The sequence below is a fragment of the Topomyia yanbarensis genome, chromosome 3 (assembly GCF_030247195.1).
Source record: "Topomyia yanbarensis strain Yona2022 chromosome 3, ASM3024719v1, whole genome shotgun sequence".
In the NCBI taxonomy this organism is placed as follows: domain Eukaryota; kingdom Metazoa; phylum Arthropoda; class Insecta; order Diptera; family Culicidae; genus Topomyia; species Topomyia yanbarensis.
This window is the reverse complement of record NC_080672.1, coordinates 81,131,865-81,150,841: the sequence shown is the minus strand read 5'-3', so window position 1 is coordinate 81,150,841 and position 18,977 is coordinate 81,131,865. Positions and strand designations below refer to the sequence as shown.

General features: G+C 36.7%; 2 protein-coding genes across 4 annotated transcripts in view; one reads left to right on the top strand and one right to left on the bottom strand.

Moving 5' to 3' along the window:
* LOC131692498 (dnaJ homolog subfamily B member 6) overlaps positions 1-18,977 on the bottom strand; it is a 407,140-nt gene that overhangs the window by 257,758 nt on the left and 130,405 nt on the right. The gene's annotated exons all lie outside the window — the stretch shown is intronic.
* LOC131692500 (uncharacterized) lies at positions 5,883-7,066 on the top strand. The gene is made up of 4 exons (XM_058979584.1): positions 5,883-5,940; positions 6,017-6,097; positions 6,153-6,852; positions 6,906-7,066. Exons 1-3 carry the CDS (start codon positions 5,883-5,885, stop codon positions 6,638-6,640), a joined length of 627 nt encoding a protein of 208 aa, XP_058835567.1. The 3' UTR covers positions 6,641-6,852; positions 6,906-7,066.

Below are 18,977 nucleotides of genomic sequence, written 5' to 3'. Positions count from 1 at the left end.
TTTGCAGAACTCACGAGAAGTAGGCACCCAACTAGAGGTGGGATGAAAATGAATCAAATGAATCAAATGAATCACGTGAATCACATGAATCAAATGAATCACATGAATTAAATGAATCAAATGAATCAAATGAACCAAATGCATCAAATGAATCAAATGAATCAAATGAAACAAATGAATCAAACGCATCAAATGAATCAAATGAATCAAATGAATCAAATGAATCAAATGAATCAAATGAATCAAAGGAATCAAATGAATCACGTGAATCAAATAAATCTAGAGAAAATTTTCAATAGGACGTAAGTAACAATGAGATTCTCTTTGGGGTCTTTCTCTTCTGTTCATTACTCGGCCATTTCAACATGTACTACTCTACTGTTTGCATAATATTGTAGTAAAAACCGTCGACTTTCGATATGTACTGGAAAATTAATACAAAGTGTTGTAATGACGTAGTAGTAAACGAAAGAAAAAATAAACAAAGAGAGGCTCTCAATGTTACTTACGTCCTATTGAAAATTTTCTCTAGAAATCGAATAAATCAAATGAATCAAATGAATTAAATGAATCAAATTGATTTAATTCATCCAGTGAATACAATGAATCAAATTAATGAAATGGATCAAATGAATAAAAAGAATGGATGAACAAAATGAATAAAGTAAAAAATAAATGAAATGCATAAATAAAACAAACGAATCAAATAAACAAAATGAGCTGAAGTGATAAAATGAATAAAAAGAAGAAAATGAGCAGAATTAAATGCATTGATTAAAATGAAAAATTGAACTATGGTAAAAGGTTATAAATTTATATAAAGAAATAAATTGAATCAAATAAATTATTTGGATGAAATGATAAAAACTGAAAAAGATTATTAAAATGAAGAAACTGAACAAAATGAATAAACTGGAAAAAATGAATAAAATGCATACAATGAAAACAATGAATAAAATAAGTTAAATGAATGATATGAGTAAAATGCACAAAAAGAATAAACTGATCAGAGTGAATCCAAAGAATGAAACGAATAAAATAAGTAAAATGAACGCAGATGAACAAAACGAATAAAAAGATGCGGAATAAAATAATTAATTAAAATGAAATGATCATATATATAAAGTTAAAAAACATTTTTGAATTAAGAAAATGAAAAAACCGGGTTGTACGAATTTGAGAACCATTGCATCAGAAAGTTTTGAAATGTTTTTGAAAATCCCATCTTCTGAGAAAAGGTTAATAAATATGCAATGGACTTTCTAGGGTTTCTATTTTTTTTTTTGGTTTTATTCTTTATGTTTTCATGCTTCTTTACTTGACGACGTCGTTTAAGATTATCTGGTGTTTCTACTTTATTGTTGGACCTTAATTAGTTGTCAGGAACCTGGAACGTTCAATTTGCTTTGGAATTTAGTTTAGTTTACGAAGTTTACTTTTTGGTCACATATTCCCGAAAAAAAAAGATTTATGTACAGAATAGAATTTACTGGTCCAGTATTTTAACGCGCAATTGAATATAGTGAAGTGAGACAAGCTCACATGTGCTTTCAAGTTCCTTGAACAGAGAACGACAGGGAGAATGCGATTCGTGAATGAGACAGATATTTCAAAGTTTTTAGATATTTCAAAGTTTTTATTTGCATTGAAGTAAATAGTGTGAAATGTCTAGGCTATGTCGATAGCATAAAAGCCGTGCATTCAGTTGATTGCAATGCAGTCTATTTCCATTCATCCTTCATCCATATTCATATTGTTTCGTTCGGAATCCTCGTGCAGGAAATATGGATAAATAAGTCCTATACAGACCAATACTGTGAAAAATAAATGGTTCAAACTACTCAGTATATCCAGATATGAACGACGATAAGTTAGAAGACACATTGTAGTTGCATCCCCCATCGAGAGTGGGTACTTTGGGAGACTTTTTTTCCTGGATCTAATTTGTGGATATTTTTGGTCTTTGATCCGTTATTTTTCATGAAAGTTCGTACCAATACAACGAATGTGCAGCTGATACAACTCATGGTTCACTCGCCTGCGCCACGTTCCGTCTTCCATCTGCACGCCACCATAGATGGTACGCAACACATTTCGTTCGAAAACTCCAAGGGCGCGTTGGTCCTCCACGAGCATAGTCCAGGTCTCGTGACCGTAGAGGACCACCGATCTAATCAGCGTCTTGTAGATAATCAACTTCGTGCGGCGGCGAATTTTGTTCGACCGGAGCGTCCTCTGGAGTCCAAAATAGGCACGATTTCCCGCTAATATCCGTCTCTAAATTTCTCTGCTGTTATCATTGTCGTCCGTTGCCAGTGAGCCCAAATACATGAATTCGTCGACCATCTCGATTTCGTCACCGTCAATCCGAACTCGGGTGGGAGGTTCACATTGTCGTCTCTAGAACCTCTTCCTCTCATGTATTTTGTCTTCGAAACGTTGATGGCAAGTCCAATCCTGCTGGCTTCAGCTTTCAGTCTTTGAGCATACATTTTATTCAAAATTCAATAGAGATACGAATAGTTTAAATATCGCACGTGGAATGTCTCTTTTGAACATTTTCATCGTCAAACTTTCATATTACCCAGTCAAGCCAAATATTTTTCTGATATAGCCATGAATTTCCTTAATTATAGTGTAGATACAGGCTTTGAATACAATTGAATTAAAATTGAGTTGATGTAGCAGCAGACAAAAAATAGTTTTGTTTTCTCAAACCTTCGCAATTACAATTAACAAATATTTCAGATTGGCAGAAGATCTTATCACACAACTTAGAAATGGATACAGAAATAGCTAGATAGATGCGATAGAAGAGAGAGAGAGAGAGAGAGAGAGAGAAAGAGAGAGAGAGAGAGAAAGAGAGAGAGAGAGAGAGAGAGAGAGATAGATGGGGGGGGGGGGCGTGTGAGGAATGGCAAATGATGGTTAATGCAGTGACATTATTTTTATAGGTATATTATTATGATATATTGATTTCTTAAATTCTTATCATAAATAATGTAAGTAGTGATTTTTGCACCATAACCAGTATAACCTAAATCTTGTAAAAGAGCTAAATTTTCACTAGATTTTTGGGCATCAAACATACAGTTGCTTTCGTTGACGCCACGAGTATAATTATATGAGAAATCTTTTATCTTACTTCTAGGTGAATTACTTGTTGATCTGTGTATTGCTATACAATCCAACATTTACCTCATGATTGAACGCAATGCCTAATCCAAGGGATAAATACCAGAACTCACTGTTTTTTTATCAACACATTATTTTGTCTTTGAAGTGAACTTATATATTGATTTTTGAGAAATAGTTCATTTATTATAAAGGTAATTCACAAAATGTTCTCAACATCGAATTCCTTGAATCACGCAGATATGTTTTCATACATCGATATTCAAAATCGGTTTAGTTTTGCCCCTAAAACACCAGTAAAGCAATACTCTGTATGAAACAATCTCATGTATAGTTAGTGGAAATTGGAGAGCGAGGACTAAAAATACAAGATGTTTAATATCTCCGCCGCTCGTGCACGGATTTAGACAATCTATAGCTTATTAGAAAGGTATTTTAACAAGCTTTCTATTTATGTGCAGTTTGTGGGACAATATTGTATTGTTCGAAAGTTATTTGCCAAAAACCTGCTGTATTTTGACAAAATCGCCCATATCTCAGAGAGTAAACAACATATCGAAAATCAAAAATAATAGTGTCAAATGGCAACGTTAGGCCTTTCATTTGAAACTAATTTCATTAAGATCGGTTCAGCCATTGCTGAAATAATTACATGACATTTTGTACATACATACACACATACACACACACACACATACAGACATTGTCTCAATTTGTCGAGCTGAGTCGATTGGTATATGAGACTCAGGCCCTCCGGGCCTCGGAAAAAGTTTTCAAAGTTTGAGTGAATCCTATACATTCTTTTGTAAGAAATGTAAAACTGTTGCGTAGTTTTTCTGTAAAAAACGTTTGATATTTCAATTAGTTCAAGAAAAGGACACTTGGTGTCTTCAGCAAAATTTCTTGTGATGATATTTGCTAAAACTTTGCCGAAGATGCCGATCCTGAATATGAAATATTTGAAAAAATAAAAATCGGATCTCACTTTTAGGGCGATTAAGCATTGATCTGTCAATGGCAAAAGCAGGGGCTGCTTATGTGCAGAAACTTTCCCGAAGACATCACAAGCCTGAAAAGCAACACTCGCGAGATATTGATTTTTGGCCAGCTTTTCCAGGATCTGGACCGCTGTGCGCCTGCGGTTTAATCCTGCATTTAATTAAACATAATATTTGATATATACTTCATTTTATTATAATCATATATAACATTTTATCGCTTCGATCTATTTTATTACTTTTATTTTGACTGTTTGAACTTTGTTCATTAACGTGTTTGTCGCGTGTATGTTACTTTGCGTGAATAAATTCGATTTTGTAACCCTGTGGCCAATCACATTTTCGCGTGTGTTCTTGGATGGCCACGCGGACCTTCATTCTGCTATTTAGTTTTCGGTGTAAGGACCACATTCTGACAGGGACTGAGTTACCCCATACACTAAGCCAATATATTCGTAAATCGCTGTGAATTAGTTTCCTACAGACAATTTTCATCAAATATTCGAATTTTTCGTACATATGAGTTTTTCGTGAAAACTACAAAACGACATTCGTTGGCTTATTACGAAACGGCTGCATTAAGTAAACGAATTGTTCACTGCTATATATACTATACGAAAGTTCTAATAATATTTACGAGGACCATTCGTCAAGCCGTTAACGTCAAAAGAGCTTTAATACAGGTAGAAGATGGAGTCCTTGTTGCTATACGCCAGATAATCGTTGACCATCACGACGGTCTCGGTCTTCGTGATTTTTCGTGAATGAAACGAAATGTTTTGTTTATTTTAATAAACGTTTGTGCATATTACGAAAAATTTCGTTGATGGCACGAATTCATTTCGTTCGTTTAAGAGAAATTTTCGTATTTATCAGCATATTATGTTGACATTGCTCCGGCAGAGAAAAACTCAAACTTATTCATACAAAACCAACGAGCAGCTCAACTGAATCCGTACTGCTCCGGATGCTGAATCAACTGAAAGCGAAAGAGGTTCAGAAAATCTTCCTGAAATCGGAGGACACGGATACGGTTACCACCAGATTCTAGGGACCACCAGCATATAAGAGCTCCACACTACAGTGAAGATCCGATTTTATCAGCCCCCGATTTTATCAGCACCCTCTTTTATCAGCCCTCGATTTTATGGGCACCCGTTTTTATCAGCCCCTCGATTTTCTCAGTTTTTTTCGACTCGATTTTATCAGCTTCATATGGAAATTGGTAGTTGATAGTTTGATCCCAAGTAACAATTGAAATTTTATACACTGAAAAGAACGATATGGTAATGCTGACTACAGAGACATGGTAGAAAAAACCTTTTTCAATAAATAGTAAAATTAACCATATATTATTATAAAACTACCAGAAAATGCTTGAATCTACAATGCGGTTCGAATAAACATTCAAGGTAGATTTCACTATTTAGGATATTTGTGTTAACCTTGATTCCATGGTTCAAATGACTACAAATATTTTTCAACTCACTATACCTTTGGGCTAGATTTGCTTAAAGTTTTTCTACATGTATCGAATTTACCATAAGCATGGTAATAATGAAAGGATTTACCAGCCTATATAACTGAACATGGTACAAAATTAGAATTACTATAAACATGGTATTTTTTCTGACCATGCATGTGCGTTATAAATGTCCGCCATGTTGTGAAAATATTCTATCAGCGAGCACGCTAGTAAACGCATGTTTTTCGTATTTTCAAGTGTTTTACAATTGATTTAAAATGAAAATGAACCAGGAAGAAATAATTGTCGACGACTACATTTCTGATCCGCAATTCATCAACGGTTAGTAGAATCATAGTGAATTACTCTACTGAAACAGATTTCCGAAATTTTTATTATTTAAATCTCCATTCTCTAGAAAACGACGAAAATCCTGAACTTTATCAGCTGATTATCGATAGCTGGAATCTGGAATCAGCGATATACGCAATTCTCATCGGTAAGATATGTTTCTCTGTTTATAATAAGCTATGTTTTATTCATTTTGATTTCAGGCCACGGAATCACGGTTCCGTATCTAAAGATACTGGACGAAAAGGCACTTGATGATATTTTTTCGGTGGCCAAGTGGACAGGGCATAAGCATGCCCTCCGCATGAAGCTCTGTGGATGGGAAGAAAGTGTATTGTTTAGACAAACCCCGCATGTCGAAGCGAACCAAACAAATTGTGTCGCGATACCTGGAAGGCCTGGAACATCCAAGCATAAATTGCTTCCAACGAGTGTAACATATAGCTTGCTCGATGATATTTTGCAGCGAAATGAGAAGGGCAAAATAGTTACACGGTACTACGAAACGCACAAAAGCTTGGACTCTGAACACAGGAAATATCTGGCTCATACCATTGTTGACTACTACATTGCAAATCATATTTATTTTGCACTTCCCGATATGGCACGTTTTGCACAGCTGATCTCGGAACGTTTTTCTCCAGAGATTTCAGTAATACACAAATCAAACTATCTTTTTAATAATTTGTGAGCTACATATTTATAATATTATCACTGCATTATTATATTTACAGGAAACCTATTATAATCCGCGAGACTGCAAGGCAAACAAAAGAAACCCATCCGGATTGATTTAGGATCGTTTCCATAATCGCAGTAAGAAGAAGTTTGTTAAGCTTGAATGTACGGATGTCACTTTCCTTCAAGATCTACGATCGAAAGCATTGCATCTTCCGCTCGAAGGTAGTGTACTCTCCTTAGAATAAACTAATATCATTTAACACTTTTTTCTTCAGAGATTGAAAGGTTGACATCCCTCAAGAACTGGCTGCGCAATAATTTGGAACCATTTGAACAAATCCTACAACACTGGAAAGAGTCACTTTTATTGCGTATTAGATGCATTCTACAAGACGAAGACATAAATAAGAAAAATAGCATCAAAGAATGGCCCAGATTGGCTGACAGTAACGGTTACTTGTTGGTAATGATACACAATTCACTTTTAATGCATTGTATATTTTTAGTTGAATTGTTTTGCGGAATTTATAAAAAAAATATTGTCGTTATCTTAGGTTGACTTCGATTTCGATTTCATGCACGAACGATCCAGCAAACCAAGCAAACTGTTTGACCAATGGGAGCAATTTGCGACTGATTTCAAAGATTATATCCGTATAAACGATGTAAAAGATGATCATTCCCGGAGTCTTGTGACGTTGTTGGATGAACCTGATTTGCCTCAAGGTAATAGTTGTGATGTTTAAATACATCTTAGCATATTGTATTTTCACAGACGCTCGCGATTACATTATTTGCACTGTTTTTCATGCTATCATCAGGCCAGTCAGAACAGCCAATAAAAAACTTCCAACGATACTTCAAGCACAAATGGATGTATGCTTCGTTTGTGATACCCAGCAGGAATACTCGGATACGCTACGTGATATGAGAAACGAGTTTGCGTCCACCAAGGTTCCCTTTACGCCTAGAATTTACGCTGTCGGAAAACCTGAGTGTCTGGAATCCTTTTACGTTGTGACTAGTACACTTGAATACCAACTTCCTTCTTTTTTGCGCTGTTTAGATGTTGTTTTAAAGCTTAGTTGCGTTCTAGACTTTGAATATCCAGAGAGCTGTGAACTTTTCTGGTGTTTCATCAGCCGATATTTTTATAACATCAACTACGTAAGAAAGTCTAGAAATTGCCAGCTGCTACATTTACTCTCGTATTTGAAGAAGACACAAAATGAACTGTCAACTGTGCAGGAAACCACATAATACGTTGCAAAGTCTCATTGACCATTTAACTTTAATTCACGGAACACCATCAATCTTCACGTATAAATGTACAATTTGTGTACCAGCAACATCTTTTCAGAATATTTATCGTTTCAAACGTCACGTCAACTTAATACACGCTACTACAGTTTTCGAAACCAGAGTCAATGAACATGCGAGTTGCGACGAAATCATGCAAGATCCACTACCGGAAGAGAACACGGAAAAATTTTGTGAAGTGGAATGCATCCCATCGGATCATAAAGAGAAAGAAAAAGAGAAATTAAATGAAGAGGAGATATTAGATTTAAGGAATAATCTAAGAGAAACTATATTTAACTTTACCCTTAACTTATATAGTAAGAAAAATCTTACGAGAAAAGATGTCGTAGAGTTACAGGAGAGTATCTCGCGAGATATAGTAAAACCGATTTGTGACACACTGAAGATGTTAGTAGAGATACCTAAAGACTCCTGCTATCAGGAATTAATAGAAGATTTGAGTGATCCATTTCAATTCATTTGTACGGAGCAAAGATTTAACAGTCAGCTTAAAAATTTGAATTTAAAAGGAACACCGGTATCCGTATCGTATACCGATAAAGACGGAAATGTTTCTAAGAGTTGTCTAATGCCAATAAAAAATCAGATAAAAATATTTTTTGAGACGGAAACGGTTTATAAAGAGACGATTGAAAATATGCGCAACTTACAGCAAGAAAATGAAATTACAAATGTTGTAAATGGGTGTCTATGGCAATCAGTTAAACAAGATTTTGGAGATAAAACAGTCATACCCCTTTTTATGTTTTCGGACGAGGCAGAGATGAATGACGCAATCGGCGCACATTCGGGAACTCATAAAATATGTGGGTTGTACTATAATTTTCCAAGTATCCCATCGCACTTTCTGTCACGTTTGGATAACGTTTTTGTTGCAGGGTTTGTAAAATCGAAAGATTTAATTGAGTATGGCCCTTCAGAGTCATTGAAGGAATTAATAGACATTTTATCTGATTTGGAATGCAATGGGTTAGAACTAGTAATTTCTGGAGAATCTATTAGAGTTTATTTTGTATTAGCAGGACTCCTTGGCGACAATTTAGGGATGAACACCTTGATGGGATATGCGGCGTCTTTTAGTTCCTTATATTATTGCCGATTCTGCAAATTAAACAAATATGATGCCCAAGAGATGACTCGACTTGACCCTAAATTAAATCGGAATAAAGACAATTATTATGCGGATTTAACAGTATGTTATAAAGAGTCAGGTATCAAAGAAGAATCTAGTTTCAATAAATTGAAGTACTATCACGTTGCTAATACTGGAATAGTTGACCCAATGCATGATTTATATTCGCATGGAATATGCAATTATGATTTATCTCTGGTTTTGAATTACATGCAGCAGAATCTTAATATTTCGCTTCAGACAATAAACTATAGGATACAAATGTTCGACTATGGTGAAACAGAGAAAAGGAATATTTTCAAAAAAATCACAAAAGAGCAGATAAAATCAACCAATTTTAAAATGACATCACGTGAAATGATGCTTTTTATTCGCTACTTTCCTTTGATTTTTGGGGAACTAGTTCCAGAGAATGATAAAGTCTGGAACTTCATTTTATCACTAGTTGAGCTCACTGATCTGGTGTTGCTGCCAAGATATAATGACGAGTTGTTGGAAACATTACAGGAACAAATCTCCTACCACCATACACTTTACAAGGAATTATTCAAAAATAAATTAAAGCCAAAATATCATATTCTATTACACTACCCAGAAACGATTAGAAAAACAGGACCACCTCGTTATACATGGAGTTTTCGCTTTGAAGCATTTCATCAGATTTTTAAACGTTATTGCAGAAACATAACATCCAGACGCAACATTTGTTTAACTCTATGTATGAATGCAAATTTAATCTTTTCAAATAATGCCATTCACGCCAAATTTTTTGAGGATTCACTAGTTTGTAAAACTAAGGTTAAGATAAAATTAATCGATATGCATTATTTTTCATATTTGGATTTGACTAGTAATATACTCACTTCTTGCTTTTACGCTTGCAAAACGATTTCATACAAAGGTACTGAGTATAAAGCTGGCTATTTTCTGACGTTATCGATGAGTATGAAAAATGTGGAGTTACATGAGATAAAGGATTTATTAATAGCTAACGACGTACTCTATGTCGTTTGCCAGCAATGGCATGTTTTAGAGTACTCTTATCATTTTGCATCATTCGAAGTTTCTAACGCTTGTGATAGATTCTGTTTAACTGAAATTGATAGATACGATGGTCCCCCTATTCATATGTATACGGTAGGAAACAAAAATTATATCAGGCTTAAAAAATATTTCATGTAAATGTTATATAACTTGAGTAATAAACGAAATCGAAAAAAAACATTTTAAATATATTTAAAAGAAATTCTCTACTGTCAGTATACGCTATATACAAATTACTATAAAATAGTATGCACTAATAGTAAATTTAACCATCTAGCAATTTTCAAAACAACTATTTTCATGGTAGTTCTGACCATTGGGTGAAAATGGAGGCATAGTAGAAAATACCATTATATCACCATGCAATAGTAAGAAATACCATGTCTCCATATAAGAATGGACATGGTACAGATAACAGGAATAATGCTCAAGTCAAGCATGATATCTTGTCTACCAAAATTCACTGGTACTCACTTTTTAATTTAAACCTCTAATATAGTAGTTTATACCATGGTCTTCGTTTCAGTGTAGCAATCTAAGTTTTTAAGTGGCTATAAACCTACCATAAAACTTAAATTGTTGCTAGGGATGGGCTCTAGCAGACAAACCAAATTTAATTCTAGTAAAACCTTTCTTGAGCATATTTTTCTTATCTTAGAGATCTGAAACACGCAAAAAAATTTTAATTTTTTTTAAGTTTTGCACTGTCAGACCACCTTAACCCTCCGGCACTCGCGCTGTTATATTTTGTACAACACCTTCCGAAACTCTAGCGAAATCTTCTTCCGGCACCAGCGGCTGCTCATTCGGGGAGCCATTCGCGTGATTGCCGGAGGGTTAAGGGAAGTTTAAGCCAAATAATCAGGAAAGGTTATAAGGCTATATTTAGGGACAGAAAAATATTTTAAGAGCTTCGGTTTCTTGAAAAGAAAGAAAAATATATGTCCCGATTTTATCAATGTCCCGGTTTTACCAGCCTAAAATTCACCAAGGGGCTGATAAAAACGGCTCTTCACTGTACGCCCACCGTCAAGCCGACGAATATAAAGTAGGAATAAACTATTTACACCCAAAAATTCAATAGAAAATACCTAATGAAAAAAGTTGCAGCCATTTGATAGTGATGTAATTTGATTCCGTACACCCTTTATCTGGCTGTATGCAATCGAAGAGGACTTATGTGTGACGAACGTACAAGAGGACTGAAGTTTGGCAACTCCAGATCAAGCAACCTGGAAGTCTGGGATACACTCGTTCATGATTCAAAACATCCGGATTGTTCGATTACGTTGATGATGATAAAGATCAAACGACGTAATGTAGATTTTTTCGTCCATCATAAATAAACCCTGTTTGGTAGTCAACTAATTGTAAAATTTGCTTCTCAATCCCGCTCAGTACTTAACTAGGGATTTGTCGCAAATCGATGTTTTTCTTGGTAAAAATCTAGGATTTGTAATCCGTAAGCTTGGCAGAAATATTATTCCAAAAAACATTCTACACTTTTGAACGAAGAAATCAATTTTATTAGTAAAGTTGAATTGCATCATCAATCGCCAAACAAATGGGCGTTGTTGTGAGTCAGTCACCCTACGCAATTTGAACACTTAGCCTGCAAACATGGATTGTAGTATTAATTCCATCATTTCAATCGACACTACTTCTAAAGCTCGCCTGACAAAAGAACAGAAACTCTGCTACCCTTGACACTTGTGTGTGTCTGTTTCCATTAAAAACCTACCCAGCTGTTCCATAACTCATCACCGGAATCCAGAACAGCCCGCTCTGTTCCCACATACGAAGAAACACTCCGAAGGGGCAACCGGTCGGTTGCTATAGGGATAACTGCGGCAATTGTTCCAGCAAAACCGGTTTCCACCCAAAGAAAATTATAATAATTCTTTCCGCCTGCATGGCAAATAGCCGGTGCTACGATGGGTATCGAATTTTGTACGAGCGACTGCGTGTTGGAGATTTCCCACACGTTTTCTTCAAGACAACAATAACAACAACAACACACTAGTCAAATTATGATAATGAAGCTCCCCAAATTGATCACGAATGTCTTAGGTTTATGAGGAGCTCCTCATAAAACGAACGAAGAATCGAACCAAGGCGGGATGGAAAGAAGAAAGAAGTGTTTTAATTTGTCCCATTTAAGTGCGAGCTACTACTAAGCTACAAATCGATCGATTACCGCGGTGATCACTGCCTGATGCAGCGTGAGAAAGTTTTAGGACAATGATAGGGATAACCGCTCATTTTCTTTTCTAGAACAATGAACTGTTTCATCTGCCAAGGTGAACACTAAACCTCGTTGCGCATCATCGCACACTGCAGTATCAGTGTTTGCAACCAATCACCCCAACGGAGTTCGTTTTTGTAGGCTACCACTGTCGTCGGACCGATAAACAGACGGCCGATTGTTGTTTACAAAACGGAACGCAGTTCAAGAGCACAGCTGACGCATCCGATCGACTGCAGTACGTACGGCCGGCCGGGCCAGTTCGGTTCGATTTTTATGGGTCATTAATTCTAATTACCATACCGGGCCGAGGGCGGCCATTGGTTCCAAGCTCGTCCGCCCGATCGCGAAATTCCATCGAACAACAATGGGCGACCGATCGATTCGTTTAGAATAGTGCTTACTAATCGAAGCTCGACCCTCGGTTGCCACGTTCCGGATCGTGTGAGCTCTTCTGCAAATTCTGAAAGTTGTTTCCGCACTACACACACACACACACACACACACACACACACACACACACACGCAGACCGGGTGTTACTGTTTTTGGGCTCGTCCAAAAATGGACCTCATGAGAGTGCGAGGTCGAACGCGATTTGGGTGGATTTAACTCCCCCGCGCAAGGTTGGCTGCGACGACGACGAGTCATTTGGGCGCGTAGTCTTCATGGATTACTGTGCTGTCACGGTGGTGTGGTTATAGACTAGCGAGCTTCCGATGGTGGTGGGTTGCAGTTGTTTCGTTCTCGGCTGGTTTATTTACCCCGCCTGTTTTATAAGCAGGAATGATCTCATATGACAATTTATTGCTTGATGGTATGTTGCCGTGGCCGCCGTTGCCGCCGCCGCTGCCTTCTTTGACATTGCAGGTTGCATGCAATGCGTCCTGGTGAATGGATTGAGCAGTCATCTTGGAGCCGGATCTGTTTTATACGTTTACAAATAGCATTTATATTTAATTATTTCTGTGGATTATGAATAAATGTGATAAACATAAAACAGTAATCCATTAGACACAATCACAGACCGGGATTTATTGTATGCTCAACTCAATCTGACTTTTATTGATTCAACAAAACAACTGAGTAAAACTGAAACGAAACCTACTGACTTTCTCCAACGAATACGATATTGAAACTCCGCTGCCGTGGTCAGGAACTCTCACCTTTCCATTAACCTCAAATATCTGTTATCACCCGTCGTTCACAATGTGTCGAAGATTAGTTTCTAAATCACTATAATCGAAACACCTATATGGCCACTCCTTTCCCTAATCCCAATCGCCCCGGTCACATATGAGTTATCGAACTTCCGCTCCGAGTTCGAATTTAAAGCCAAAACCCCAAACTAAAAGCATGCAATTAATAACATAACAACGAACCGACACATCAGAAACAGACAACCCAGTACCGGTCGAGTTTTGTTCGTCACTAGTAATCAAGTTTATCGTACCTCCCACTTCAATGTGCCCGAGCCGGGTAAGCGATGACACCATCGCGGTTACTCGGGATTACCCGCCCCGATGGGTTCGCAGACACTGACCTGGCGTGTGCTATGATCCGTAATTACTAACCCCCAAACCGACCCATCCGTTCCTAGCAACAGCAGCAGCAGCAGGGTCCGGAAATTGGAACAAGCCCATATTAGCGCTCCCTATGTACATAACGTTCAGCGTCGCGCGTTCGAACCCATCACAGCCAAACGTCCCGCCGTTCCAATCGGTTAGCTAATCGATTTATTATAGAGCAGCATGGCGGCATCGGCAATTTCGGGTGACTGTTGATCGTACATTTCTCGATTTGGACCTCGGGCTGTTATGATATTGCGCGTGAGATGTGACTGAGCTGAGATCCTCCTTGGGCGATGATTGGGGTGAGGTATTCAGTCACTTCTCCGAAGTCGGCGGCGTTATGTAGACCAATCCATTTTAGTTCCACCGCCAGTTTATTTTAATGGCAGCATTTATTAAACTGTTCGTCACACGGAAAAAATTGTTGGCAAAATCGTTAATAAAGAGCCATGAATTCTGGATTAATCACGTTTTTACGTTACGAAAACAGGACCATGAACAAAAATCATGCGTGTTATGATTATGTAAAATTTTCTTTTAAGTATCGCCCGAATAACCCGAAGTGGAAATAATTGTTTTTGTTTGGTGAACTTCAGTCACGGTTTCCGCCATTTTATTACAAAACCGATTTTCTGCATGTGAACTAGTACACAGCTTTCTGAACATTATTCATAAATCCGAAGTCAGGCCCGATGAGAGGGGGGGTCAGCCAGGGCAATTGCCCTGGGGCCCGGGTCGTATTTGGGGGCCCGCGTTTTTACCCGGTAGATGGGCGAACACGTCCGTTATTCATAGAAGAGCAATAAAAATATCAATAGTAATTCTTTGTAATCATTCGTCTTATTGAATTATTGTATGATGGAAGCGTAAAAAATGAAAACTTTATTTGATAGTTGACATTTGTTAAAACAAACGTTCTTAAGGAAATTGTCTACTTTGTGTACAAGTTAAAAAAACGCGAGTTTTATTACTTGAATCGAGGAATACACTACGAAATATTGAGAAGCCAATTCAAAGTATGTTCGAAGAAAGCAATAGAGCGTCAAACAGGAATGCGAGCGCACGGACAAACGCATCCGTCCTCTTCTACGTTCTCTTCTTTGCTGGTTGTGCTGGTTGTTGGCGTGGAGATAGTCGGCGTGATTGTTGTTGAGTGAATATTTGTTCCTGTCAGAGCCGTAGATATTGGTTACGTATGAAGGAGTTGGTTTGTACGGAAGCATTCTCACCATAAGAACAACGTTAGGGACATCCGGGAAAATTGAAGTTTCAGCTGTTATGAAAAGCACTTCTCCGTATCTTGACATCAATTTGTTAATCACGATGTCAGGGGTATGTGGATATAGTTCATGTAAGCGTATCTCTGCACGTTTAGTAATTGTTTCACTTCTCGAGTAGCTGATCTTACAGGACATTTCCAAAAATCAATTCGTCTGCAGTCGTTTTTACTGTGTATCTATAGCGGAACGATTTTTAGTTTCTACTCTGGGCGAGATGAGAAGATAGACTGAGCTTAACTAACCGTTGAATAAAATGGTTAAATTTTATATTTTTGTATTGTTATAGCACGTACTAGTATTTTCCCTCTAAAAATGCATTGTGTAGATAGAACGGTGATTTTGGGTCTCACCAAAGATGCGTGTGATGTCTATAAGAACCCAATTATAATGTGCGAAATGAAGAAATCACATCAGTTCAGCTTATGCAACAGCAGCAGTGCTCAATTGCCTACTGTACTCACAGGTATTATTTCCGTCTGATTACTGTGTTCTGTATCTAAATTGTTGTCGCGTCCCACATATTCTCACAGCTTATTTATTTAAATTCTTTTTGATTTGATCATTTTAAACGAGAATTTTCAGCCTTCTCATTTTGCTTACAACAAGAGCCAAAAACTGCTCCACTGCTACCAGCAAATAAATCAAACCATGTGTCGCTTTGTCTGCACAGTAGAAGCAAAATATTATGTTCCAAGCTACTGTGTCGAAAAAAATGAGGGACGATTACAAGCAGAAAGTGGCCTATTGCGGTCAAAATATATTCTTATTTACTTTTCGAGACATTCCTTAAGATCTATTGTTCAAAGTACAAATGGAGCTAAAGATGGCCAATAGGGGACATAGTAATATGAAAAAAATGAAATATCGCTCCGAGTAACTTTTTGGGTCCCATTTAGCTCCCAGAACAACTCCGCAAATTTTTAGCTCGATCGGTGAAACTATATTTTTGCGCCCACGGTTCATAGTTTACATGGGATTTTGTATGGGGAAATCGTCTTTTTCAAAATAATTCTTCCAAGAATCGCCCGTTGCTTCCTAAAAATAAATAGATGTTTGATTTTTATAGCAAATTTGTCAAGGAAACAATGTCTTGAAGACTGCGAAACGATCTGATGCTTGTGGAAAAAGTTATTAAGCACAAACCGATTGATGCCCTGAAGATTGATGAAAATTTCACTTTTCATAGCATCACTGCTGCCGACGGTCGAATTATATACAAAATTTTTAACTTTCTCTTATTATGTACAAAAGAAGCCTTAATTTATCTCTTAAATCTCTTGCGAAGTTGCCAAACAGTATAGATAAATGGTTTAGACACATTAAAAGAAGCTTAAAACAAAATTGAGTATAATTGGTCAACCAACAGCAGTGGTGCTAGAAAAAATGACTATTTTATCAATTTTCAGAGCATCAATCGGTTTCTGCTTAATAACTTTTTTCTCAAACGTCAGATCTGTTCGTGGTTTGCGAGACTTTGTTTCTTTGTTAAATTTCCTATAAAAGCCACATAACGATTTATTTTCAGGAAGTAATGAGTGACTGCTGGAGGAATTATTTTGTGAAAGTTAATTTTCCCATATAAAGTCCCATGTAAACTTAAAACAGTGGGCGCAAAAATATAGTTTCTGGGATCGAGGTAAGAATTTGCACAGTTGTTCTAGGACCCAAATGGAACCTAAAAAGTTGCTTGGAGCTGGAATCTAATTTTTGTCCCACCCTAATGGCCAATGTTTACACCATACAATTTCACCATGTTAGACATAGCGTGCTGATTATGTTCCAGACCATCAATGGAACAGAAGCGTTTGTTTCGCGAAACGAAATATATCCGCTCACTGTTAAAATACAAATTCTAAATCCCTCCGTGGGTTGGAAGTATTATTCCTGCTATTGTAGCACCTGCAGATCCTATTTTCCTTACCCCTAACCTTACCACTTCTAAAATCCTTCCCATCAGGGAAATGATGAAAAAACAATTCATGACAAGGCACAAATCTCCGATCTACATGGGGAATGTGCCATTTGAGCCAGACGCTACTGATTCCTGATACCCACAAATTTAAAAACTTGTAACTATGCGGCACTTTAACCCTATTTGGATACCGTGGAATAAGAAGCTGTCGAAATTCGCCTGTCTGGCACGCTATCTGTAGATGTGGCAATATGAGTCAACCGGAGTCTAATAGAAACCACGGACTCACGAGTTTCCCATGGCTGAAGAGATACTAACTCATACTGCACCAGACGACTTAGGTTTAAATGGGCCCGGCAGTAATACAAGCCTTGGGGCCCGACGCGGCTCTCGACGGCCCTCCGAAGGATAACTAATGTTTTATGCATACATTCAGGAACCTTAGTTCACAAAATCAAAACTGTCGTGAACTATTTTACGAAACTCGGAATTTTATTCATGAGTCCATTCAATTTTCGTGAGCTAATTCACGATTCCTAATATATTTGTCACGATTCAATATCCACACTCGTGAAATAGTTCACAAAATCATCAAATATTATTCATGTATTCGTGAACTGGTTTATGATTACTAGCACACGTCATGACTTACCGTTCGTGCTCGTGAAATAGATCACAAAATCATCAACTATTATTCATGTTTTCGTGAACTGGTTCATGATGTCGACAGACCATTATGCTCGTGAGAAAGTTCACAAAATTTATGGATTCGTAAACTAGTTCATGATTCCTAGTACATGGTTTTCGATCGATCTTGCATGCATGTAATATCTAGTAGATATTCCTAATCATTTACAGCTTCAGTTATGAGAGATGGCGTTTGGTCACGGATTTCGTACAATAATATTTTATTGCGTCTATTACCAACGTTTCGAAGGTCTATGCCTTCATCTTCTGGGCAAAACTACAATTTGAACAATAATTTGAACAATAATGTTCAAATTGTAATTTTGCCTAGAAGATGAAGGCCTTCGAAACGTTGGTAATAGACGCAATAAAATATTATTGTAAGAAATCCGTGACCAAACGCCATCTCTCATTACTGAAAACAAAGTGGTCGTTCATCTTTCTATCGAATTTACAACTTCATGCAACATGGACATTAAATTTTCACATCAAGTATTTAACAAAACTTGGAGTATTATTTGAGGAATTCCGCGAAGATCCGTCTGAAAATCATTAAAATCGTGACAGACCATCTTAGATTCCGATGAAACTTTACACGTTTCACCGTCATGGAAGACTAAATATTTTCCACAGGTAATAAGATTATTTTGACTCAAGAGCAACTTTTCAAAAGGGCGTAAACGTTTCTACATGTATGAAATTCAAATTTTTTTTGTTCGAGAACTATATTTTATACAGCAAAACTATCTAAGAACGAGTTACAGGCAATGAATACTTCTGTCTGAAAGAAATATACACTGAAAAAAATGTTGTGTCATTTTTCAAAAAAACAAAAATTTATGATAAAAATTTAAATTGCGAAAAAACCCATTTTTAATTTTTTTTATATTTTGTTACCAAAAAACTAAAGAGAAAAGAAACATTTTGAAAGTGATTGCATGATGGAGAAAAAATCGGTTCGTACATGTTTTTAAATTTCATACTAATTGACATACAAAATTGTAACTTTATTACAGAATATAATTTTAAGCACCATATAAAATCCAAATGCATTTAGTAAAAATCTTCCAAAATGCGATAGATTTCGAGATATTTGAAATTTTGCTCCTTCAAAAACAATTAATTCGTGTAATTATGCTCTTTTTAAAAGTTATT

What these genes read in the sequence shown, in the direction of transcription:
- LOC131692500 (XM_058979584.1), top strand. Translation starts at nt 5,883, where the DNA reads ATGAACCAGGAAGAAATAATTGTCGACGACTACATTTCTGATCCGCAA. An exon ending in TGATCCGCAATTCATCAACG is followed by an intron (nt 5,941 to 6,016) that starts GTTAGTAGAATC and finishes TCCATTCTCTAG; the next exon opens with AAAACGACGAAAATCCTGAA. An exon ending in GATATACGCAATTCTCATCG is followed by an intron (nt 6,098 to 6,152) that starts GTAAGATATGTT and finishes TTTTGATTTCAG; the next exon opens with GCCACGGAATCACGGTTCCG.